This window comes from Sus scrofa, chromosome X, assembly GCF_000003025.6.
Source record: "Sus scrofa isolate TJ Tabasco breed Duroc chromosome X, Sscrofa11.1, whole genome shotgun sequence".
NCBI lineage: Eukaryota > Metazoa > Chordata > Mammalia > Artiodactyla > Suidae > Sus > Sus scrofa.
In genome coordinates this window covers 19965749-19991989 of record NC_010461.5, presented here as the reverse complement: position 1 = coordinate 19991989, position 26241 = coordinate 19965749, and the positions used below count along the sequence as shown (strand labels likewise).

General features: G+C 39.9%; 1 protein-coding gene across 1 annotated transcript in view; it reads left to right on the top strand.

The window, feature by feature from the left end:
- Positions 1-26241, top strand: part of APOO (apolipoprotein O) — a 64638-nt gene that overhangs the window by 25795 nt on the left and 12602 nt on the right. Inside the window, exons 4-7 of the mRNA XM_005674464.3 lie at positions 96-150; positions 4156-4251; positions 11391-11482; positions 15453-15533. Of these exons, the coding sequence (XP_005674521.2) occupies positions 96-150; positions 4156-4251; positions 11391-11482; positions 15453-15533 (324 nt within the window). The remainder of the gene's footprint in view (positions 1-95; positions 151-4155; positions 4252-11390; positions 11483-15452; positions 15534-26241) is intronic.

Genomic DNA, 26241 nt, shown 5'->3' with positions numbered 1-26241 from the left:
TAACATGATAATGTATTCACTAGACAGATATATTTATTGTTACTTTCTAATCGGCAAATCCTATTCATTCTTTTTTTTTTTTTTAATCTTTTCAGGAAATGTACTCCCAAACTAAGCCCAAGATGCAAAGTTTGGTTCAGTGGGGGTTAGGTAAGTTGATTTTTAATTAGATATAATCAGTTTGTTTGACATTGAACTCTTTATCTGGGATTCTGTGGATGGGCTCCAGGAGATCTGTGAAATTCTTTAAAATTGTATATAGAATTCTAGAGCTATTTGGATTTTTTTTCTTTCTTTCTTTATTTTTTTTTGTCTTTTTGTCATTTCTTGGGCTGCTCCTGCGGCATATGGAGGTTCCCAGGCTAGGGGTCTAATCAGAGCTGTAGCCACCGGCCTACAGCAGAGCCACAGTAATGTGGGATCCGAACCGAGTCTTAAGCCTACACCACAGCTCACGACAATGCCGGATCCTTAACCCACTGAGCAAGGCCGGGGATCGAACCCACAACCTCTTGGTTCCTAGTCGGATTCGTTAACCACTGAGCCACGACGGGAACTCCTGGATTTTTCTAAAAAAATTTTTCTTCAGATTTCAGAGAACTAGGATCTCCAAACACTCAGGTAAGTCTTGTCAGGATCTTTAGGATTGTTGGCCTAGCAAGTGCAGATACATTGGATTTTCTTTCTTTAAATCTTTTTCCAGGTGTAGTACTCATCAGTAGGTTTTCAGAATCTAGATAGCTCTTCGGCATGGCTAGTAACACATATTGTATAAGTTTAGAGGCAGGATGGAACTGGGTTGGTGTGCCTAGGAAAGGCTTTATTATATAATCCATAGTGTTCCTATGTTTACACTTGTTTTTTATTGCCTTTAATTGTTTTTCACATTCACCTACCACATACAGTTGTAATCTGGGTTCACAGTCTGTGTTCTAAATAATCTCAGGAACCGGTAAATTAATAGATGTTGATCATATTTTGTCCCCCAATTGGGCATCTCAGCCAGTCAACCTCTTATTTTTGCAAGTGTTTGTTTCCATGACAGAATAAAATAAACATGAGTACAGTTAATTTCTTTGTGAAGATCATCATACAGTGTTGATGTGCTGATACCCCTGAGATTACCAGATAAATTTTTCACTTGATGACAGACATATTAGTAGCTTACCAGTTCTTTAAATTATTCATGTATATGAATTAATATCTTAATTTTTTGACTGCACCTGTGACATATGGAATTCTCAGGCCAGGGATTGAATCTGAGCCACAGCTGAAACCTATGCCAGAGGTACAGCAATGCTGGATCCTTTAAGCCACTGTGCTGGGCCAGGGATCAAAACCACACCTCTGTAGTGACCTGAGCCACTGCAGTCAGATTTTTTTTTTTTAATTTTTTTAATTTTTTTAGGGCAGCACCTGTGGCATTATGGAAGTTCCTAGGCTAGGGGTCGAATCGGAGCCATAGCCGCTGGCCTATGCTACAGCCACAGTAACACAGAATCTGAGCCAAGTCTGCAACTTACACCACACCTCATGGCAACGTTGGAACCTTAACCTACTGAGTGAGGCCAGGGATCGAACCCGTGTCCTCATGGATACTAGTCAGATTCATTTCCGTTGAGCCATGACGGGAACTCATGCAGTCGGAGTCTTAACTCACTGTGCCGCAGCAGGGACTCCTAATATTTTAATTTTAAAAAAGCTTATTTTGTGCTTATTATGTATCAAGAACTAGTCTAAGTGCTTTGAAAGTATTAATTTATGTAGAATCCTCATAATAACCCTGGCAGTTAGGTACTTTGTTACCTAGTTTTTTTACCTGAGAAAACTAAAGAAATCCTGAGCATTTATCTGTATGTGTGACTGATGTGGTCTCTTCATTGTCACCTGGCATTTCCCATTGATTCAGAGCCATAGGCATTATTTGCAATATGAGTCCTTTTTTTCTCATTTCCTGTACTGATAATTACTGCAAAGATTTTTAAGAAGACATGTTCCATTATGAATTGCATTGTTTTCTGCCAAGGCAACCAGTCCATTTCCTAGCAGTCACAGCCAAGACGTGTTGCTGGAAGCTAGGCTTCGGCTTCAGTGCAGTGTTACAGCGTATTTCTTTCCCATTTCTTTGTGATTTACCCACTTGGGCTCAGCTCACTAAGCCATCTGGGTGTCCTTCTATCACCTGCGCTGTGTACATGTCTGGAATTGAAAATACCATGCTGATGGGCAAAAATAAAGGGAAGTAGAAAATTGCCTCAAATTACCCAGACAAGAGGTTGAAAAGTTAAAACCAAGTTAAAAGCAAAATAAGTAAAAGGCCAAACAAGAGTTAGTGCAGACAACACAAGCCCTATAATCGTATTTAAAAGGATGACCACATTTTCCAGAGAATTCAAGAAAATGAAAACTGGCACATGTCTAGTGTTATCTGGAGGAGAGAATAGCCGAGTGTTCCAGTTAGTTCAGATCCATTGACATTTGTTAACTCACCATCATGGCAGGCATTGAAGAGAGAGGCTGATTGAGACAGTGGTCACAGCCACTGAGATGTGTATAATTAAGTGTTCAGTACTAGCAGACATGCAGAGATAGTCGTAGACCACCATCGAAAGTACAGAGGAAGGAGACCAGTTTAACAGAGATTAAGGGAGATGGCAGCAGTCAGGGGAGGAGTTCTGAGATGAGTCTTGAAGGAACAGAGTTAGCCACACCAAAAGGTGGGGGTGGGACTTGGGTGGCATTCCATACAGAGGGCACAGCATGACTGAGGCTTGGAGCAGTGACTCAGTGTTGTATGTGCCTAGAACTAGAAGCAGACAGGAGTGCCGAAGATGAGGCTGAAAGACGTGAAGGCTTTTCAAGTCATGACCTAGCTGAAATCCCTTTGTTAATTCATTCAGTCTCCATAAACTTCTAGCAGAGTTTTTGATAAATATCTGTTGAGTGAAAATACATATATTTTGCTTTTTAGGGCCGCATTTGTGGCATATGGAAGTTCCCAGGCTAAGGTCGAATTGGAGCTGTAGCTGCCAGCCTACACCACAGCCATAGCAACGTGGGATCTGAGCCATGCCTGCGACCTACACCACAGCTCACTGCAACGCTGGACCCTTAACCTACTGATCGAGGCCAGGGATTGAACCTGCGTCCTTGTGGATACTAGTTCGTTAACCACTGAGCCATGACGGGAACTCCAGTTACCCCTGGAGGGAAATGACATACAAGTCTAAGCAGTCCACCATTAAGGAGCAGATATTCTGTTTGAGGAGATATTAAAATTCACCTCTGAATAACTAAACACAAGAGTATACAATCAGGTACCAAATGATGGTACAGAAATTAAATATGGTGGTACTTAGGAGAAAGAGAGGTGTGGGCTGATCAATGTAGGAAAGGCTTTTGTAAGGAGGTTGGACTTAAGCTGGTTCTTACTTGGTGGCATTGGCTCAGTGAAAAGGAGAAGAGAGGAGGCATCATGCAAATGAGGTCATCAGGCATGTTAGGGCATGGCAAATGGGCTCACGTGTTGCGTTTGTTCGATTATCAACAGTGACTATTTCCCGCGTATACTTGCACTGCAAGTTTCCTTCATTATCCAGATTTATTCTGTTCTTGAGTCTGAAAAATGAATTCAGATGGCAAAGGATACATTTTTTCCCCCTGAGTCTAATGTATTTGGTTCCTGAGTTTCAGAGAGCAAGCCACAAATCTTCAGATAGTGACAGCTCTATCCAAAGATTTATCCACATTTATTCTGTTTCTGTGTTTGGATAGCAAGGGATCCCTATATTTGTACTTCTCCCCTTATGAATAATTGATTCAGATCGTTTGCCTTCAGGAACATGAATGTGATCTAACATTACTTTATTGCCAGAATGTCATCAGACTAAAAAGTTTTAAAAATTAGATACTTGCTGTGTGACTAGTAAATGGTATTTATATCTCACATAAAAAGAACTTGTCGAAAGCATATTAACAAAAGCAAAGAATATATTATTTGAAATGCATGATACTACATATGCTAGTTATATGTGACTTTTTTTGTTTTGTTCTTTTTGTTTTTATTTATTTTTAATTGAAATATAGTTGATGTACATGTCTTGTTTCTTAATGAGCAATTTATGGAACTGTTTCCCTGTCTTGATTCTATTGTAGACAGCTATGAATATCTCCAAAATGCACCTCCTGGATTTTTTCCAAGACTTGGCGTTATTGGTTTTGCTGGAGTTGTTGGACTCCTTTTGGCTAGAGGTCGGTACAATTTTGTAGTTTTTTAAAAACAATTCATAAGGAAGAGATACGATATGTATTTGCATAGTTCCCATTGTGACTTAGTGGCTTAAGAACCCAGCATGGTGTCTGTGAGGATTTAGGTTCAATCCCTTGCTCAGTGGCTTAACCAGCTTTGTAGGTCACAGATGCAGCTCAGATTTGACCCCTAGCCCAGGAGTTTCCATATCCTGCATGTGCGGCCATAAAAATAAAAAAAAGTAAAATGTATATTTGGTTCTCTCTCTCTCTCTTTTTTTTTTTTTTTGCCGTACTGTGGCATTTAGAAGTTCCTGAACCAGGGCTTGAACCTGAGCTGCTGCAGTGACAATGCCAGATCCTTAACCTGTTGCACCACAAGAAAACTCCTCTTTTGGAGTTCCCGTCGTGGCTCAGTGGTTAACGAATCCAACTAGGAACCATGAGGTTGCGGGTTCGATCCCTGGCCTTGCTCAGTGGGTTAAGGATCTGGCGTTGCCATGAGCTGTGGTGTAGGTCGCAGACGTGGCTCAGATCCCACATTGCTGTGGCTCTGGCTTAGGCTGGTGGCTACAGCTCTGATTCGACCCCTAGCCTGGGAACCTCCGTATGCCGCGGGAGCGGCCCTAGAAAAGGCAAAAAGACAAAAAAAAAACAACAACTCCTCTTTCTTTCATTTACCAATGTTTATAATAATGAATTTTTTTTTTTTTTTTGCTTTTTAGGGCCGTACGCACAGCATATGGAAATTCCCAGGCCTAGGGGTCGAATAGGAGCTACAGCTGCTGGCCTGTGCCACAGCCACAGCACTGCCAGATCTGAGCTGCATCTGCAACCTACACACCAGCTCATGGCAATGCCAGATCCTTAACCCACTGAGCGAGGCCAGGGATTGAACCTGAATCTTCATGGATACTAGTTGAATTCGTTTCTGCTGTACCACAATGGGAACTCCATTTAGTAAATTTGATTTTAAACATATAGAAATTGTAAAAAAAAAAAAAAGAAAGAAATTATGTACTCTTGGTTAAAAAAATAAAGTAGTTATCCTTTATAGGCGTATTTATTTGGTCAAATTCTTATTACTCTTTATACAGAAAGAGTGAACTGTCATTAACCAAAATCTATTATAGCTGAGAAACTGTTTCTATATGTTTCAGTGTTAAGATCAGACTATTAACTGTAGTAGCTAGAACAGTGATTTCATAAGATTTTATTAATGTCTGAGGTCTTATAGCTTTGGTCAGTGATGTTAAAAAAAAACTTTTAAAGTACTTAAAATTAGGAGTTCCTTGGTGGCCCAGTGGATTAAGAATCTGGCTCCTGGCCCAGGAACTTCCACATGCTGTAGGTGTAGCCAAAAAAAGAAAACAAAACAAGAAAAACCCCTTAGGATTAAAAGCTAACAAATATCAAGTTAAAATATTATTATACTTCACTGTTGGATTACAAAACATTTATGGGAAATACGGGATGATAAAATACTTCACTGTGATGAGATGAATTTGTCATGGACTACTTGAAGTTTCACTGATTGTAAAATTCAGACTACACAAAAATTACTAAAATAGAAAGATTGTGAACCCTGTAATCAGGTCCCCATAGAAGATAAGTATAGAGACTAGTTTGGTACCTATTTGTCCAATAGTAAAAACTTTTTCTATACGTGCCTTAACAGTTCTAGAGGAATGCTGCCCTGGTGCCACCCCCAACCTATGGAATGAATGTCTTGTTGTGGTTTCTGTGCTCTCCTCCCATCTTGTGCAGAATATATAAGAATTAAATTTAGAGTTTATTTTTACTCATTAACTTGGCAATAGTTGAACCAACTCTTTGTCCTTCCGTAAAGCTGTCCAAAAAAGCATTCTTATCTTATTTAGATAGTGTTTAGAATTGATGAAGATTCCCAAGGCCAGGGCTTTGGAATGTTGCCTGGGTGTTAGCAGTGTGGAATTAAGTGAGATTAGCCTCCTCCTTTCCTCTCTGTGGGTAGAGCTTGTGCAAGAATCTTACAGCCCTAAGGAAAACTCCCTGTGCCGTGCATGCATTTTACACTGTCTTTATCTCTTGCATATACACTGGGGTGACCATCCTGAGGAGGACTGAGGACTCTGCCCTCCTGGGCAGAACAGCAGCGTCAGGACACCCACTACTGCGAATCCTCCTCCTTTGTTTTTGTTAGCTTGTTTGTTGATATGTTCCTCTCTCTTTGTCCTTTTCCTGAGAGGGACTGGTAGTGTTAAAATAATTTAAAATGGTAATTCTTTATCAGAAAAGTACACACACACACACACACACACACACACACACACACACACACACACACACATACTCGTGAGCACATATCAAACAACAGATCTTTTCCTGTGGGTACTAGGGTACAAGGGCCTGAGGTAAAATGTTGTCAGGGGGTCCAAGATGAGTGGGAGGGTAGGTATGTTTATGGGCTGTCAGAGTAGTTTGCAGACCCCCCTCCAGGTAGATGGTCCCCCTATGCTGGCAGCAATAGGATGGGCTCAGAAGGTCCCTCCTAGTGGCGTGTCTTTTTTTTTTTTTCAGTCTAGCATCTTATTTATTTTTTTTATAAAAATTATATATATATTTAAGGTTTACAGCATGATGTTTTAATATACATATACATAGTGAAATGATTACTAGACTTGAGCAAATTAATATATCTTTTCACATAATTATCTTTTTTTGTGATGAGAGCACCTGAAATCTCCTCTCTTAGTAAATGTCCAGGGTTCAATGTTATTAAGTGTAGTCATCATGCTGTATATTAGATCTCTAGACTTATTCATCCTGCATAGCTGCATCTCTGTACCCTTTGACTGCTATCTCCGCATTTCCCCCACCGCCACTCCTGATACTCCCTTTTACTCTCTGCTTCTATAGATATTTGACTTTTTTAGATTATCCATGTCAATGAGATTATGCACTTTTTTTTTCTTTCTCTGTCTGGCTTATTTCACTTCATATAATTATCCTCCAGGTCCATCCCTATCTTTACACATGGTAGGAAGTCCTTTTTAAAGGCTGAATAATACTCCATTGTAAATATGTACCATAATTTCTTTATTCATTCCTCCACTGACAGACCTCTAGGTTGTTTTCATGCCTTGCCTATTATGAATACTGCTGCAGTGAATGTAGGATACTTCAAGGCACTGATCTCATTTCCTTTAGATATAGTCCCAGAAGAGGGATTGCTGGAAAGAATGGATAGGGTTTCTTGAGCATATAGCAGACAGTGGTGATGAGGGTGGCCAGGACTGTGGTGATGACAAGAGGTACCTCTCTGGAAGAGAGATGAGTAGATGGTCATTCAGGGGAAGTAGGCCCAGCCAGGCTGCTCAAAGGTGGCAGGTGGTTGTTGCCCACTATTGTTGCCTTCTGGTGGCTCCCTCCAGCACTGGCAGCCAGTGGTTCCACTCTGGCATTGCTGAGAGTTCAGTCTACACCACTGGCTTCTTGTGAGGTGTGGACATGGGGATAGGCGGGGGAGGGGTGTATGTGTGTGTGTGTGTGTGTGTGCACACGTGTGCGCAGGGCATTGCACTTTTTCTTCCAGAAGTTCTGGGACCCTCCCAACTCATTGTGTGAACCAGTAGGAGCTAGTGGCCCAAGAGCTGCAGCTTATCTACTTTCCCTAGAAGAGTGAAACATGGCTGGAGTGTTTGCTGTCCTTCACCTGGTCCTCACCTTCGTAAGCTGCCCAGGCGCTTAAAGCTTCAAGTGTACAGGTGGGATCCCAGGGGTAAAAGAGACTTTACTCTTCTAGAGTAATTATATCCTTTCAGTCAAGGCAGTAGGAGAGGGAGAGAAACATTATTAAGAATCTATATTGAGGAGTTCCCGTTGTGGCACAGTGGAAACGAAGCCGACTAGGAACCATGAGGTTTCGGGTTCCATCCCTGGCCCCGTTCAGTGGGTTAAGGATCCGACGTTGTCGTGAGCTGTGGTATAGGTTGAAGATGCCGCTCGCATCCTGCGTTGCTGTGTCTGTGGCGTAGGCTGGCAGCTCTAGCTCTGATTCAACTCCTAGACTGGGAACCTCTGTGTGCCTCGGGTACAGCCCTAAAAAGCAAAAATAAATAAATATAATTTAAAAAACCCAACAACAACAACAAAAAGAATCTAGATTGATAGTATTTGTATTCTTTTTTGTAAAACCAGTGAACAGCACCATATTCTTCTGTGTAAATGTTTGTAACATGCTTGCACAAGCATCCATATGCGTACCATTTCAAAAACACTGTGCCTCTCAGTGAGACTATTTCTTATGTCAAGTCCATTTTTAATGTGTTCTTCTGTTTTACCCTCTACCAGTTTTCTTTTTTTTAATAGTATGGATTTTTTTCCCCTTTTTTGGTCACCACACTGCACATGGAGTTCCTGAGCCAGGGAAGATCCCAGCTTTACTAGCTACCTATGCCACAGCTTAGGCAGCCCTGGATCCTTAACCCACTGATTTGACCTGGGGACCAACCTGCATCCCTGCACTCCAGAGACACCACCAATCCCACTGTGCCATAGCAGGAACTCCTCTACAAGTTTTCTTAACCTCATTCCCAAGTTTCTCCCAGCTTTCCATTCTACTGTCTGTTCTGTTCATTTCTATTTCCCACAGTCTAAGTGAGATTCATTCAGTTCAGCTGTTATCTTGGGATGTGGCTTCATGCTCTCTAGGGTTTGACCCCTTTTGCTTGGGTTCCATGTTTTCTTTACATTTGCCCTGCCATACTGTTGAACTATATGCTCATGTCACTTTCCAAAAAGCCTGCGTTGGGAGTTCCCGCTGTAGCACAACAGGATTGACGGTGTCTCTGGAGCAGCAGGACGCAGATTTGATCCCTGGCCCAGTACAGTGGGTTAAGGATCCAGTGTTACTGCAGCTGTGGCTTAGGTCGCAACTGAGGCTGGGATCTGATCCCTGACCCAGGAACTGCATATGTGAAGGGGTGGCCAAAAAAGAAGAAAAAAAAAAAGGAAGAATTTCAAAAAAGGCTGTGTTGGGGGTAAACTTGCCAGGTTTTTGCAAGTCTGAAAATACTCATACCAGGTGATAGTTTGGGCATAGATATTGTTTGCCATCGAAACTTTGAAGGGTGTGTCTTGTAGCATCCAGCATTGCCGACGTGAGAGACAGCAGCCAGTCTACATGCTTTTTCCTTCTGAAGTATTTTTTTTCTGGAAGCTTTGAGAATCTTCTTCATTTTTCTGAACTTCTGTGGTGCTATGACTACATACACATGTTTTCATTCCTTGGTTGGCATTTTAGTGGCTTGTAGCCCTCAGCTGTGGGAAGGTATTTATTTGAGAATTTACTGTCTTTCTTTTGTGAACTCGAATTCGTGATTGAGCTATTTAAATGACCCCACATAGCTCTTATATTTTCTTGATTATTTTATTTTATTCCTCTTGAAATGTTTTACTTTGGTCATTTTCAAGAGCTCTTTTTTGCTCTCTGCATGTTTCTTTTTCATAGAAAATATTTTTTGCATTTTTCTTTCAATGCAATAGCTTCCTGAATTTATTGATGATACTTATTAACAGGTTTGGTTTTAAGTTCTGTTTCTTTTGGGGTCATTTTTCCTTCTTGCTTTTCTTGATCTTCTCTTTTACATTGCACGCTTTCCCCAAAGGACTAGTGAACCTCAGTTGTGCAGTCATGTTTAACAACAAGGTGATTGAAACTCTAGTGAGAACTTTTTGCATATAGACGGGGCTTGCTGGCAAGCAGGTTTGCCCTCAGAGTGAGCTGAAAGGGAACTAACCTTAGATGGGGGGGGGTGTGACTCTGCCTGGTGCCCAGCTGAGGAAGGCTCTGCTCTCTGGCACTAACACACATATGCGCTCACACCAGCTATCTCCATTCTCAGCAGGAAGTCCATGGCATTGCTTTAGAGATACCCTGCCCCTTTTAAGATTTTTGTCTGGAGAGATGGTCTAGTCCCAGGCAGCCTTGCACTGGCCTGGCATGGAGAAAGGAGGAGCATGGCATGGTCCGTGCACAGGATCTGTATTTGTCCCCATCTTGATCCATGGTTGCCCTCTCCACCCTCCATGGGACCTGCCATTTGTAGACTGCCAGGGACATTCTGCTCCCTCCTCTGCTGTGGCAAGAACTTCAAGGCTGTGTGTCCTCTTGCTCTCAGCCACTCTCCATTTTCTGACACTTTTTAATAGCCTATTGCCACTCCATACATTTTCTCTTAATTGTGTGTAAAATCTGTATTTTATTCTTTGCTGTTATTTTTATGGGACATTAAAAGGGAGAAGAAAGGAATGCTTGCTTTCAGTCTTTAAATAGGAAGCCAGTTTCCTATAAAAGAATATAAACCTTAGAAACCAAAATAATGTGTGGTTCTTTTCAAAACAATCTTTTTTCCCTGTTCCCTTAGAAATAGTGGTTCTTTTGAAAATATTGTACTGATGAAAAAGGCCAGGTGCAAGACTATGTATTATTTAATTCCACTTATATGAAATGTCCAGAATAGGCAAATCCATAGAGATTGAAAGTAGATTAGTGCTTTCCTAAGGCTGGGGGTAATGGAGAAATTGGGGGGTAGGTGATTGCTAACTGACATGAAGTTTCTTTTTGGGTGATGAAAATACTCTAAAATTGATTGTGGTGATGGCTGCACACCTCTGTGAATACACTAGAAGCCATTGAATGGTACATTTTAAGTGGGTGGATTGTGTGAGTTATATCTCGCTAAAGCAGTGAAAATGTGGTGGTCTTTTTCGATGCATGTGATATTAGGCACATTTTCTTGTCAGTCTAGGACCAAAGAAGTCTTATTTAGGGAGTTCCCATTGTGGCTTAGTGGGTTAAGAATCCGCCTAGTATCCATGAGGATGTGGGTTTGATCCTTGGCCTCACTCAGTAGGTTAAGGATCCAGCGTTGTTGCAAGCTGTGGCATAGGTTCCACACGGCTCAGATCCTGTGTTGCTGTGGCTGTGGCATTAGTCTGGAAGCTGTAGCTCCAATTCGACCCCTAGCCCAGGAACTTACATATGCCACAGGTGCAGCCCTAAAAAAAAAAAAAGAAGAAGCCTTATTCATGTACAAGGCAAACTGTGATGGTGAAGACAATGAATCATCTCATGGTGTTCACTACTTTTTATTTAATAGGTTCGAAAATAAAGAAGCTGGTGTATCCACCTGGTTTCATGGGATTAGCTGCCTCTCTTTATTATCCACAACAAGCCATCGTATTTGCCCAGGTAAGTTACATCTAGGCAGCTAGTGTGCCCCTCATTCTTGCTTATGCATGTGTGAGTTTACTGCTTAGTTTTATTTTGCAGCCTTTATAGCGCTGGACTAAAATTCATTAGCACATTAATGTTTTTCTCCACTAAAAACCTCAGTTCTAGCCTTCCTTCCAATGTCAGTATTCAGAGAATGCATGTTAATTTGAATAAATCTCCAAGAAAACTTAATATAATTTTTTTTGCATAATTACATGGAAGGCTAGAGATGCTAATTACAAAGGTGACAGTTATGGGTCATTCTCACTATGGGCATATCTGGTCACAACCTGCCCTCCTTGGAGCTGCAGGCATGGGCTTGTGCTCTGGCCTTCTGCGCCTTCTCCCTCGTCCTGGTGCCAGCCTCACTTTTCTTGCCTGGAACTTCAGGGAGTGCAGTCACCTCTGCTGGGAATGCTCTTCTAAGGGTTGCCTGCTGGCTGCTCTTTTCCTACCCTTTAGGCCTCAGTTTGATGGCATCCTGGCAAGTAGAGCACAGTGGCAAAAACATGGGTAAAGCTGATGCCTTAGTCAGCTCGAGGTGCCTTAACAAGATACCATAGATTGTGAGGCCTAAATAACAGAAATTTATTTTCTCACAGTCCTGGAGGCTCAAAGTCCAGATCACGGTGTCAACAAGTTTGGTTTCTCCTGAAGCCTCTCTCCTTGGCTTGCAGATGGCCACCTTCTCACTGTGTCCTCCCATGGCCTTGTCACTGTGTGCACACTTCCCTGGTATATAATGACAGCAGTTATATTGGATTAGAGCTCCACCTTTATGATTTAATTATCTCTTTAAAGTTCCTGTCTCCAGATGCAGTCACATTGTGGGTTAGGGCTTCAACACAGCATTTGGTGGGGACACAATTCAGTTCACAGCTGGACCAGCAGTTCTGAGTGTAGTTCCTGGACCAGTAGCATCAGGATCACCTAGGAACTTGTTAGAAATGCAAATTTTCAGGCCCCAACCCAGACCTGCTGACTCAGACACTCTGAGGATTAGGGCCAGCAATCTGTGTTTCAGCAAACCCTCTGGGGAATTCTTAACAAACCCATGATATTTGAGAACCACTGATAAAGACGACTCCTTCAGGGCAGCAGTGTCTGTAATTAGTGGGACTCTGCACGTAGAATCCCTGGGAAAACTGGCAGGAGCAAGGTAAACTCTAGGTTTTGAGGTCCTAGACAGCCTAGGAAGACAGGGACCCATTTGCTAGAATTGCCATCATACTGAGACTTGGTCCTGGAAAGAATAGCAGTGCCATCAGCAGAATTGGGCTCTGAGGGCTCTGAGCCAAACTGACCTGACACTGAGCTCCCTGGAGTCCTTGTGACAGGATTGAGTCTAGATTCCTGGACGGCACTGCAGTTGTAGGTGGGAGCCCATTGACTCCAGCTGTACACAATTGTTGGCTTTGGCGGCAAATACCAGTAAGATCTTTCTAGCATGGGTTTGACATTGTTTATAGCAGTCCCGGAGGCAGACAATTACTGTTCCTCTGCCTGCTTCAGCCCCAGCTCTGAAACAGTGAATCGTGTCGGCCTGCCCTAAGTCATAAAAATAATCAAACATCATCTCACTCTGTCACAGTTGAATAGGTGGAGAGGGTCGGCTTGGCTGCTGGTTGAGAAGCATATGTGGCTTCTGAGTAGAGGTCTTTTCTATCCTATATGCTACAGCATATGTTGCAAAAGATTTTTTGTATCCGCAAGTAACAGTAGAATGCAGATCTGAATTATATTCTGATTTATTTTTAAAGTCAGTGGGATGGAGTGTTGTCTTTTATTTTGTACCCAGAGCAAGCCAGAACAAAGCAATTAACTTTTTTTTTTTGTCCTTTTGCCATTTCTTGGGCCGCTCCCGCGGCATATGGAGGTTCCCAGGCTAGGGGTCCAATCGGAGCTGTAGCCACTGGCCTACACCAGAGCCACAGCAACGCGGGATCCGAGCCGCATCTGCAACCTACACCACAGCTCATGGCAACGCTGGATCCTTAACCCACTGAGCAAGGCCAGGGACCGAAGCTGCAACCTCAGGGTTCCTAGTCGGATTCGTTAACCACTGCGCCACGACGGGAACTCTGCAATTAACCATTTTCACTACAAAAAACATTACTGATCTGTTTGGGATGATGAAAAGTTCTGAATCTGGATGGTGGTGATAGGTGCATGACATTGTGAATGTAATTAATGCCACTGAATTATACACCTAAAAATGGTTAAAATGGTAAATTTTGTTTTATGTGTATTTTGCTACAATAAAACAAAAAACATCAGTGACTGAAAGAAAATTTCTGATACTGTTTAATTTCTTTTAGAGCCCATTTTGTCCCTTTTTTTTTTTTTTTCATGAATGTCATGACTTTGGACAAGCTGCTTAATCATTTACATTCTATTTTCTGTTCAGTAGTGTTTGGGCAGAAGTACTGTAAGAAAACCCTTAAAGTGATGGCGAATATTATTTTTCTCTCAGAAATGTAAAACACCAAGAACAGTGCGGTAAATGCTTGGTATGTCTACCAGTGAGTCTGAGAATCATATCATACCATATTTTAAGAACAGTTGGAGCAGTTATGTTGTGAGCCACATGGGTTAATAGATGCAGACTATTGCATTTGGAATGGATAAGCAATGAGATCCTGCTGTATAGCACTGGAAACTTATGTCTAATCACGTGTGATGGAGGATAATGTGAGAAAAAGAATGTGTGTGCGTGTGAGAGAGAGAGAGAGAGTGAGAGACTGGGTCACCTTGCTGTACAGTAGACAATTGACAGAACACTGTAAACCAACTATAATAGAAAAAATAAAAATCATTATAAACAAAAAAAGAACAGTTGGAACAACTGAAAAACTATAACTTGTGAGAGACCAGCATGTTGCAACAACCACTGGATTTACTAGCACTGTGGCCTTGGACAAGTCACTTGGCCTCTGAATATTTCCCTGTAATCTCTGCCTACTTACCACATAGGGTTGTTATATCAAATAGAGATAAATCATGTGAATATGCTTTTTTAAACTGAAATGCTATCTACAGACAAATTATAAAAATTAAGAGAATAATAACTGCTTTCAGAAACTTGAAGTGCTGTCATCTAGAAGAAAAATCAGTATTGTCCTACCTAAGTAGGACCAATGAATGCAAGTTATTAGAAGCATTTTTTTAAAAGAAAGCTCAGTACTTTAAAAAGTTCCCAACAGTTAAAGCCTGTAGGCCAGAGGTGGACAAGTGCATTTTAAGGTAGTGAGCTCACTGACCCCAAAATATTCTTTGGCCCTGAGGTCTACCTCTTAGGATGTTGTAGAAAGAATTTTGGAGCAGGAGGCAAAGTCCCTGTAGAAACTCAGATTATGTTTTGGGGAATCTGGGAAAACTGAGAGCACTTTACTGGGTTCACCTGTTTTTTTTAACCTAGCCCCTAAAATGAATGATTGATTTCATTCAGCTTGGCAAATGTGACTTGGTTGGCTGTTATGTGCTAGATATAAGGTAGAAACTTGAAGTGTTTCTTTCTTGTCTGATTTTCAGGAATATCCTCTGTCAGCAGTGATCTACATTTTTTTTTCTTGAAATTGTGAAAGTTTGAAAGGTACACCTATAATTTATGGCAAATTATTTTAAACAGTAACTATACATGGCCAAATTTTTTTTCTTATTGTCTTTTTGAAAAATTTTTATTGGGGTATAGTTTATTTACAATGCATTATTTTCAGGTGTACAGCAAGTGAATCAGTTATGCATATACATATATCCATTGTATCCATTCTTACTCTTTTTTATTTGCTTACATTGCCCAGTTTTAATGTGTTTGTCCCAAGATTTCTGTGGTTGTCTTATGCTTAAATAGAGTTCTTTTGGAAACAGGACAAAAGAAAACAGAAAATTCTCTTCCTTACCACTTCATATATGGAACAGCAATGGATCTTTTATATTTTGTTTCAAGGTCAGTGGAGAGAAATTATATGACTGGGGTTTACGAGGATACATAGTCGTAGAAGATTTGTGGAAGGAAAACTTTCAAAAGGTAAGGAAGATCTTCTTCATTATCTTACTTCTGGTTTAAATATGTGGCTGCCCTAGGGTTTTATAAAATTCTTGATAATCCTGCTGCTTGCTCTTGCATTTTTCTGGGTTTTTTTGTTTGTTTGTTTTTTTCATTGTTGCTTCTATCTCAGATTCTCTGGTGGCCTTTATTGGAGAAGGAATAGAACTTTTGTGCATTTGATTATTTTCAGCAGGGCTGAATAAATGGTGACCATAAAATGCCTTCCACCTCAATCTAAGAGCATAGTTTCCACTGTATTATATTTGCAGTTTGCTCAAAGTGTTGCATATTATCTGAAAATTTTATCAAAAGTAGATTCAAAGAGAATATGCTATGCTCCCAGCAAAAGACAAGTAACCCAAACTCCTCCTCTTGCTATTTCACCCATCACAGGCTTCATCCTTTGCTCTATCAGTACTGTATCTGTTCATCCCCTAGCCTTCTGGGCCCAGTTAACGGCATAAGCCATGGCGTTACAGGCCACATCCCCTATGCTGACTGGTGGACAAGTGGCAAAAAGGAGGAGGTTGTGTAATTATAAGGGCATGTCATTTTTCATCTCTTCTCGCAGCCACTTAGCTGATTAAATGTTGCCGATGTTTGCTGGGACATTGTCTCTTTCCTCTGATAAGGAAGAGTGAATATAGATCAAGGTATCATGTCTCCTCCAAGCACTCAGAGGCACAGCTCAATAAGGAAGAATTAGGTTTTTTTTTTAAAAAAAACATACCTTCTATATCATAGACCACTTTTTCCTTCTGTCATCTCAAATCAGAATCCTCTTTAAAAATACAAATATCTATCTCAACATTAAAATCCAGGATTTTGATCTAGAATTTGGAAGTAATCGTATAGAATAAATTATAAGCCCTCCTCATTAGTTACATAAATAATCTTCCAGTGAAATCGTAAGACTAATTTTTGTCCTGGTGATTTCTAAAGGAATTAGTGTCTATCAAGCCTGTTTAAACTAGGTCTTGAGTAGGAAGTCCTATATTAATATCAAGTGCCCTTTGGCAATCCTTTTTAAAGAATAAACACTCAAAGTTTTATTTTCATTTCTTTGACATTTTCTTTAGAAGCTTTCTTTCCTGTTTAAAAAATTTCTTAAGTCCACAGTGAGTTTAATATGGGAAAGGAAATAGAATGTCAGGAAAGCTGTACACAGCCTTAGAAAGAAATGTGGAAAATGAAACTCAGCCTCAGTTCTGAGTGCTCACTGTTGTGTCTACAGAGAACTGGTGTGAACGAAAGCCATGAGGGCGTCCCCTGGGAGCCTCTGAGCACTCAGTGTGTGTTAGGCAGAGTGTGCACACCAGTGGAACTGTGGTGGGAATGCAAGCTAAGCAGGCCAGCTATTTATGGTCATTTAAAAATGTTGGATATTAAAGCTCTTAAATTTACATGCGAGTCTCTAAGGAGCTGAGCTAGTAAAGATGCCTTAATTAGCCCAGGATTGGCCTCCATGGCTTCCTCTGGTCTTCTCTCTATGCCCTTGCCCTCTTCACCATTGCTGAGAAATTCGTGTTCTTCCGTTTACTCTCAAAGCACAATTCTCCTGACAGCTATCTGTTCTGAATAGAAGGTAATAAAATGGATATTGACTATTTAAATATTAGCACAAGTTTTAAATGAAAAATAGCCTAAGACCCTATTAATTCAAGATTTGATGTTACTTAGATTTTGGGAATTATTTGATAGTGAAATGCCATTGTTTTTTATTGATTTCCCTGCTGCTGGATTTTGTTTCAGGTTTTTGTTTTGGGTTTTTTTTTGCTTTATTAATGATAGCAAAGATTTAAGCCACCCTGAAACAGGAATCTTTTGGGGCCCAGGAACTCTCTGGAGGGAATTGGGAACCCTTCATGAAGGGGATTTTTGTTTATTTCTTAGTTTGTTTGGGCATTGGTTTTCTTTCTTTTTAAAATGAGTATCAGCAATTTTATTTGTTTATTTTATTTTTTTATCATAGTTGATTTACAATGTTGTGTCAATTCTGCTGTACGGCAAAGTAACCTAGTCGTACATATATGTATACACTCTTTTTCTCACATTATCTTCCATTATGTTCTATCACAAGTGATTGGATATAGATCCCTGTACTATATAGCAGGACTTCATTGCTTATCCATTATAAATGTAATAGTTGCATCTGTTAACCCCAAACTCCTGGTCCATCCTACTCCCCCCGCTCCACCACCCTTGGCAAACACATGTGATATCATATGGTTTTTGTCTTACTCTTTCTGACTTACTTCACTTAGTATGAGAATCCCTAGTTGCATCCATGTTGCTGCAGATAGCATTATTTTGTTCTTTTTCATGGCTGAGTAGTACTCCATTGTGTATATGTACCTTTTTTTTTTTTTTTTTTTTTTTTTTTTTACTTTTTAGGGCAGCCCCCACGGCATGTGGAGGTTCCCAGGCTAGGGGTCGAATCGGAGCTGTAGCTGCCGGCCTGTGCCACAGCAACTCAGGATCCAAACCACATCTGCAACCTACACCACAGCTCATAGCAACATTGGATCCTTAACCCACTGAGTGAGGCCAGGGATCGAATCTGCAGCCTCATGGTTCCCAGTCAGATTAGTTTCCGCTGCACCACAATGGGAACTCCTGTACCACATCTTCTTTTTTTTTGGAAGTTATTCTTTTTTTTTTTCCCCCCACATCTTCTTAATCCATTTATCTGTCAATGGACATTTAGGTTGTTTCCATGTCTTGGCTATTGCAAATAGTGCTGCAATGAACATAGAGGTACATGTATCTTTTTGAATGAAAGTTTTGTCCAGATATATGCTTAGGAGTGGGATTGCTAGATCATATGGTAGTTCTATATTTAGTTTTCTAAGGAACCTCCATACTGTTTTCCATAGTGGTTTTCAAGTTAGGTTTTAATTCTGGTATCAGTTAAGTGCAATCTCATTCATAATTGTTTGTACTATAATAATGTAACAAATTGGTTGTAAGTAGTCAAAGAAATTTGTGGACATTGTGTTTAAAATGAGGCCCTAAAATTTTAAGTAGTATAAATGATAGTTCAGTTCGCAATTATATTATTTCCCAGGGATCTATATTACTCTCAGAAACCCCAAGTAAGTCTATGGCATCTTTTGCTATGCCATATCCCTTTCCCTTTTAGGAATTAATTCTAAATGTTTGTACTGAGGTTTGAATGAGGTGGTCCTTCAGTTCTGTCCTTGGTCAGTGAAGAGGAATTTATCTGCTTCAGCTAAAATGATTTTTTTTTATCAGAACTATAAAGCAAAATAGGTTTGTCTAGAAACACTGTCATTGTAGTGGGTCTAGATCTTTTTTTCCTTTTTTTTTTTTTTTTTGGTCTTTTTGCCATTTCTTGGGCCGCTCCCGCGGCATATGGAGGTTCCCAGGCTAGGGGTCGAATCAGAGCTGTAGCCGCAGGCCTACGCCAGAGCCACAGCAACGCGGCATCCGAGCCACGTCTGTGACCTACATCACAGCTCATGGCAATGCTGGATCGTTAACCCACTGAGCAAGGGCAGGGACTGAACCCGCAGCAATCTCATGGTTCCTAGTCGGATTCGTTAACCACTGCGCCACGACGGGAACTCCCTTTTTTTCCTTTTTGAGATAAAGGAGCATATATATGATATAAATATAACGTATATAAAGATAACGTATATAACGTATATAAAGATATATAACGTATATAAATATAACGTATATATGATATAAATATAACGTATATAAAGATAATAACTGTGTACACACACACATTGTTTAAAATACAACAATATAATGACCACGTGTATACCAACCAACCATTCGTCTTTAAAAACAGGAAATTTCTACTGTCTTCCAAGTTCTCCATGGGCCCCTCTGTCTCCCCAGGGAGAACCACTATCCAGAATTTTGTGCTTTTCATTCCCTTGTTTTTCTTTAAACCTATAGTTTAACCACATACATACTTATTCTAAAACACTGGTTGGATCTGCCTGGTTTTTGCCTTTATAACATGAATAACTGTATCAAACGTACATATAGATAAATATATAGTTTATCTAGTTGGAGTCGTACTATATGCATTATTTTACAGGTTGTTTTATTCCCTGAATATGTTTATGGGCTGTGTATGGCTGTAGTTTATTAATTTTCGCTGCTATGGAGTATTTCTTTGTGGGAAAATACCCACGTTGATGGCTAGTTGGGTGGTTTTCAGTATATTCGTGTTGCATACACAGCTGTGAACATATTTTTATATATGTATTATGGTTTATTAAGGGTTTTTCTAGGCCAGGATGCCTAGTTCATAGGTTCTACAAGTCAATTTTACTAGATAATTACAAGTTTTCTTTTTCTTTCTTTCTTTTTTTTTTTTTTTTTTTTGTATGGCCACATCTGCAGCATATGGAAGTTCCTAGGCTAGGGGTCGAGTCAGAGCTACAGCTGCAGGCCTACACCACAGCCACAGCAGCATTGGATCCGAGCCACATCTGCAACTTACGACAAAACCTGCAGCAATGCTGGATCCTTAACCCACTGAGTGAGGCCACGGATCGAACCTGCATCCTCACAGACACTATGTCAGTTTCTTAACCTGCTGAGCCACAGTAGGAGCTCCAAGTTTTCCTTTTTTGCCAGTCTGGTGGTTTTAAAAGTTTTTCACTGTTAGGTGTGTGTGTGTTGGCTTTACTTTGTTCCCCAATTTGTAGCTTGAAAAATTTTATAAACTGTAGAATAGTTACAAGAATAATGTAATGAGCATACCCTTCACTTAGATTCACCAATTAATATTTTGCTACATTTGCTTTGTCTGCCTTTTTATACATACTCATGTACTCACACATAATGTGTATTTTATTTTTCTGAACATTTGAGATTAGTTGTAGATGTGCTTTCTACCCATATCTAATTGAGCATGTATTTCCAAAGAATATGAACATTTATTAATATAATAACCTACCATATCATATCATATTCAGGAAAGTTGACATTTTATTGTTTATATAAGCATTACCTAATATTTATAGTCCATAGTCAAATTTTCCTACTTGCCCCAATAATGTGCTTTCCTCCAACAATTTTTAACTTTTTTATAGCTGAGTGAGTTATTATAAGGCACACAACATTGTAACTTCATCTAGGACAAAAAAAACCCTCAAAATTTTGCCAGCTTCCCCAGAAGCCCTTCCATGTAGCTCATCCCAGTCACAGTCCTCTCTCTCCATCCAAAACTGCATACTAGCCTGACTTTTATAATAGTAAGGAACTCCCTTAGCTTTATTACCTAAGTATTTATCCTTGTCACTTTAGTCTTGGCCATTCTTATTTCTGATTTGCTATTCCTTTTATGTCTTTTTTCCCTTTTAAGTCACTTTTAATCTACAGATTCCACTTCTTTTCTCTTATTTTCCTTACACTGTATCTGTTAAAAGAACCTGGCGTTTGGGCATGCTGATTCAGCATTTACAGTGGAGTTGAACATGTTCCTCTCCTCTCTACATTTCCTGCACATTGGCTGCTGGATCCAGAGGCTGCTTGATCACGTTTGTGTTTGATCCCCTTTGCAAGGCTATAGGTCTGTGTTGGCACCTAAGTTTTTGCTTCACTTCACCATTTTGGTGTTACTGGCTGTTGAGGCTCAATGCCTAGACCCACTGATGCACTGTGAGTTGGAAAATGTTGATATTCTGCTTCTGTCATTTCATTTTCACATATTAACTATAACACTTTAATACGGAACTACTTCCCCTCATGTACTATGGTAGTTACTCTTTATAGGAAAGATAGGATAAATGCTGTTTTTTCCTCTTATTTAATATGGTTTTCAAAATAATTCTTATCCTCAGAAGGTCACTGATTAGTTGGGTTTTTCTTTAAGAATCATGGGAATTCTTGCCATGGCGCAACTGGATCAGCAGCATCTCTGTAGTGACAGGAAGCAAGTTCGATCCCTGACCTGGGGCAGTGGGTTAAAGGATCTGGCATTGCCACAGCTGTGGCGTAGGTCAAAACTATGACTCAGATCTGATCCCTGGCCCAGGAACTCTATATGCCATGGATGGGACAATAAAGAAAAAAAAAACAGGAAAAAAATCCTTATTAATTTTGTAGATTTAAACATATTTGGGTTTGAATGCTTTGTCATTCCTATCCTTGTTGAGTTCAGATTGTCTCATTTTGGCTAGTAGAGTTGGCTCTGCTTCCTTTGATATGATGCAAGTAGTCTACAATAGTTTCCTCACTGTCTGGTATGTCAAAATGGTCTCAGAATTTCTCATTGTTGTTTTAATGTATGTTTCTTTGATTACTAGTGAGGTTGAGCATCTTATCACGTTTATTGGTTTCTTCTTGAAAAGCCTGTTCATTGTCTTTTGACCATTTTTTTGGGTGTGGGGTTGTTAGTTCCTTTCTTAATGATTTATATGGGATCTTTATTTTTTCCTAGATACTAATATTTTTGGTCACATGTTTGCAGATGTCTTCTCCCAGTTTGAGGCTTGTCTTTTCACTTTTCTTGTCTTTTGATGATCACAGGTTCTTAATGTAGTTAATTTACTGATCTTTTCCATTATGGTTTTCACTCTTTGACTCTAGGAACTTAATAAAAGCATGAATCTATTTATTTATTTTAAGCTTGTATCTATTTATTTTTCCCACAGTATGCAGCAAATTGATGAGGCATCTCAGTTCCCAGACCAGGGACAGAACCCAGGCTGCACTGATGAAAGTGCTGAGTCCTGACCCCAAGGCCACCAGGGAACTCCCATGAAACTGTTTATTGATTATCCATTGCTAATCTGAAACCCTTTCAGATAGTCTCAGCACAAAGTCAGTTGTGGGCGTCAGGCCCCGGAGTCGCAGATGGCTCTTGGAGTACGTCTTTCTCTTCTAAATTAGCCAGACACAGCAGTGTATCTCAGTAAATGTCATGTTTAGTTTTTATTAGGTTTAAAATATATATATATAACAAGTTACTATCAAAGAATTGCAGAATGACTGTTAAAGGACAACAGTAACTAAAAAGAAAACTCTTAATGCTTTGAAGGGCAGTAAAATACATAAAATAAATGTAAACCCATTACTAACATGAAAACTGAGCAGAACTTCTAAAGCTGATCTTTCAGTAGTTGTATTCACTTCTTTGCTGGCTCAGCAGAGAAAAAAAAGGGAAGCAACAGCCATCATCCTGACTAAATGTGTCCTGCTTTCTCTTCCTCCATTTGAAATTCCTCAGCTTTCCAAATACACTCAAGTTTAGCTGTGAGTAAGTTATATGATTTAAAAATGATTATCTTTGAAATAAGGCAGTCACAGAAGGATAAATACTTTATGATTCCACTTACCTGATGTATCTAAAATAGTCAAATTTATAGAAGCAGATAGTAGTAGAATGGTGATTGCCAGGGTCTGGGGGGAGGGGGAAATGGGGAGTTGTTCAGTGGGTGCAAAGTTTCAGTTACGCAAGATGAATACATTCTGGAGATCTGCTGTACAATATAATGCCTACAATTAACAACACTGTACTGTATTCTTAAAATTTTGTCAGAAGGTCAGATCTCATGTTGCATGTTCTTACCACAATAAAATTAAAAGGACAATGTGGTGGCTTTTCCATAAAGCAAAATTTGTTCTGAATTTCTGTCCTTTCAGTTTTTGCTGTTTAAAATTTGAAGAAATGAAGGTACTAGGCAATGATTTTTCTTTTTTGTTTTTTTCTTAAATCATTACTTAGCAAAAAAAAAAAAAGCAAGGAATTCTGGGAAAAAAGCTCCTTTTTTGAATGGCATACACTTTCAGTATTAGAAAAGGTGGACAAGGCAAAATGCAGTGTGGCCTGGTGGCCAAGAGAGTGGACTCGAGTGGACACACCAGGCTCTCCCCCTACTCCCAGCCCACCCCACCTTTTACAAGCCTTGAAACCTTGGGAAATCGCTGTGGTGCTCTGGAAAATGAGGGTAGTACCTCATGGGGTTGTTTAAAGGACTAAGTTTATCCATGTGAGAAGCACAGAAAATGTAAACTTTAGCACATGATAGCAATGGTAGATGTCATGTGACTTCTGTACAGGAGAGGGTAATACCTCCCAATGGAAAATGGAGCCATAGGGCGTATTATACTCACTAGTCAAAAGTCCTCTTATCAGTCTTTTAGTTTCCTATTGCTGCCATAACAAACAACCACAAATTTACTGGCTGAAAGTAACACAAATTTATTATCTTGGACTCTGTAGGTCAGGAGTCTGGTGCTAAATCAAGTGTCAGCAGGGCTGCATTCCTTTCTGGAGGTTCTAGGGGGAGAATCTACTTCCTGCTTATTCAGGTTGTTGGCAGAATTACATTTCTTGGTAGTTACAGGACCAAGGTCTGTTTTGCTGGCTATCCACCAAGGACTGTTCCCAGCTTCTAGATGCTGCAACATTCCTTGCCTCCCAGCCCTCTTCCTCCATCTTCAAAGCCAGCCACTGAAGATCCTTTTCACTGCCCATTTCTTTGACCTTGTCTTCTGTCCTCTGCTTCCTTCTTAGACTAAAGGAATCCACCCAGATAATCCAAGATAATCTCCCTATGGTAAGATCAGCTGATTAGCAAACTTCATTCCAGTGCTACTGTAATTCTCCTTTGCCATGTAAGGTAGCACAGTCACAAGTTCCAGGATTAGGCTGCATCTTTGGAGGGGCTGTTATTCTGTTGACCACATCCAGTGAACTGGAATTTCATTGGGATCTTTAACTGGTCATTTATTCTTACCTTGTATTTCCTCATCAAAAAACATGGGGTAAGTATTGTTTATTGAGCACTTGCTGCGAGCTTGACTCTGGTTGCTAAAACAAATATTTCCACAGCAGAAATTGACACAACACTGTAAATCAACTCTATTCTGATTAAAATAAAAAAACAAATGTTTCAATTTTACTAGTAGAAATTATCATTCATGTTTGTAGACATGGTAAGAAAATACATTTTCTACTGTAGCTTAGCTAATTTGTCAGATGAAACTAACCTTCATAGTGCAGTACTGTTTAGCTTATTCCTCTAGGCCTTTTCAGTCCAATGGCAGGCACTAGCTCTTGAGTTTGTGTAGTGTAGCTACTCTGAACTGAGGTGTGCTATAAGTGCAAATTCACACCAAATATAGAACACATGGTACAAATAAAAAGATTGTAAGCTATCTCATAATCTTAATGTTGATTGTTTTTATATTGATTACATGTTGAAATAATAGTATTTTAAATATGTTGGGTTAAATAAAATGTATTGATCACTTTAAAAAAAAACCCAGTGAGGAGTTTTCCTGTGGCTCAGTGGTTAAGAGCTGGCATTGTCTCTGGTTGCATGGGTTCAGTCCCTGGTCCAGTGCAGTAGGTTAAGGATCTGGCATTGCCGAAGCAGTGGTGTAGGTCACAGCTGTGGATGGGATTCAGTTCCTGGATCAGGAACTTCCATATTCTGTGGGTGTGGCCCCCCTCAAAAAAAAACGCAGTGAAACCCAATGCATATTAAAATTAGATCATGAGGAGACTGGTCGCAAATATTTTGCTGTAAAATATTTTAAGTGAAACTCTATGAACATACAAAAAAAAATGACTTCTGGCTCGTGCAAAATCACGAACTGTCTTTTTTTTTTTTTTTTGTCTTTTGTCTTTTTGTCTTTTTTTGTTGTTGTTGTTGTTGTTGTTGCTATTTCTTGGGCCGCTCCCGCGGCATATGGAGGTTCCCAGGCTAGGGGTCGAATCGGAGCTGTAGCCACCGGCCTACGCCAGAGGCACAGCAACACAGGATCCGAGCCACGTCTGCAACCTACACCACAGCTCACGGCAACACCGGATCGTTAACCCACTGAGCAAGGGCAGGGACCGAACCCGCAACCTCATGGTTCCTAGTCGGATTCGTTAACCACTGCGCCACGACGGGAACTCCACGAACTGTCTTTTGAAGTCAGAATGTTGTCTTGCTGAAATCATGATGGTTTCTGCCAAGAGAGATCTGATTTGTAATAGGGTGGATGAGCTCAATATTTAGTGAGATATTTGACTATCCTATTTTGTTATACTATAAGTGATATTTAATCAAAAAAGAAAAATTTCCTAGCAACAGAGTTGTTTTCTTCAATCAGAAGAATGTTTTTATGTGCTCATTTTCTTAATGTCCAAAAGATTAACAACCTTGTGAATTTAGAAGCTTATATTTTTAAGATTGAGATGCTGGCAAATATAGGTAGTAGAATACACAAGAAAATCACTAGAAGTACTTGACAAGCATTATGTTAAGGTAATTCAGATCTAAAATATATTTAGCAAAGGGAAGCAGACATCAGAAGCAAGAGAGGCCACAACCCTATTGTCTGCAAAAAGGAGACCACACCAAAAATCTATACAAAATGAAAAGGCAGAGAATTATGACTCAGATAAGGGAACAAGAAAAAACCCAGAAAAACAGCTAAGTGATCTGGAGATTACTAACCTCCATGAAAAACACTTTAGACTAATGATAGTAAAGGTGATTCAAGATCTTGGAAATAAACTGGAGGCAAAGATTGATAAATTGTAAGAAACATTGAGCAAAGAAATAGAATATTTATGGATTAAACAAGCAGAGATGCAAAATACAGTAACTGAAATAAAATATTCACTAGAAGGAACCAACAGCAGAATACAGGAGGCAGAAGAATGAGTAAGAGAGGTGGAAGACAGGCTAGTGGAAATCAT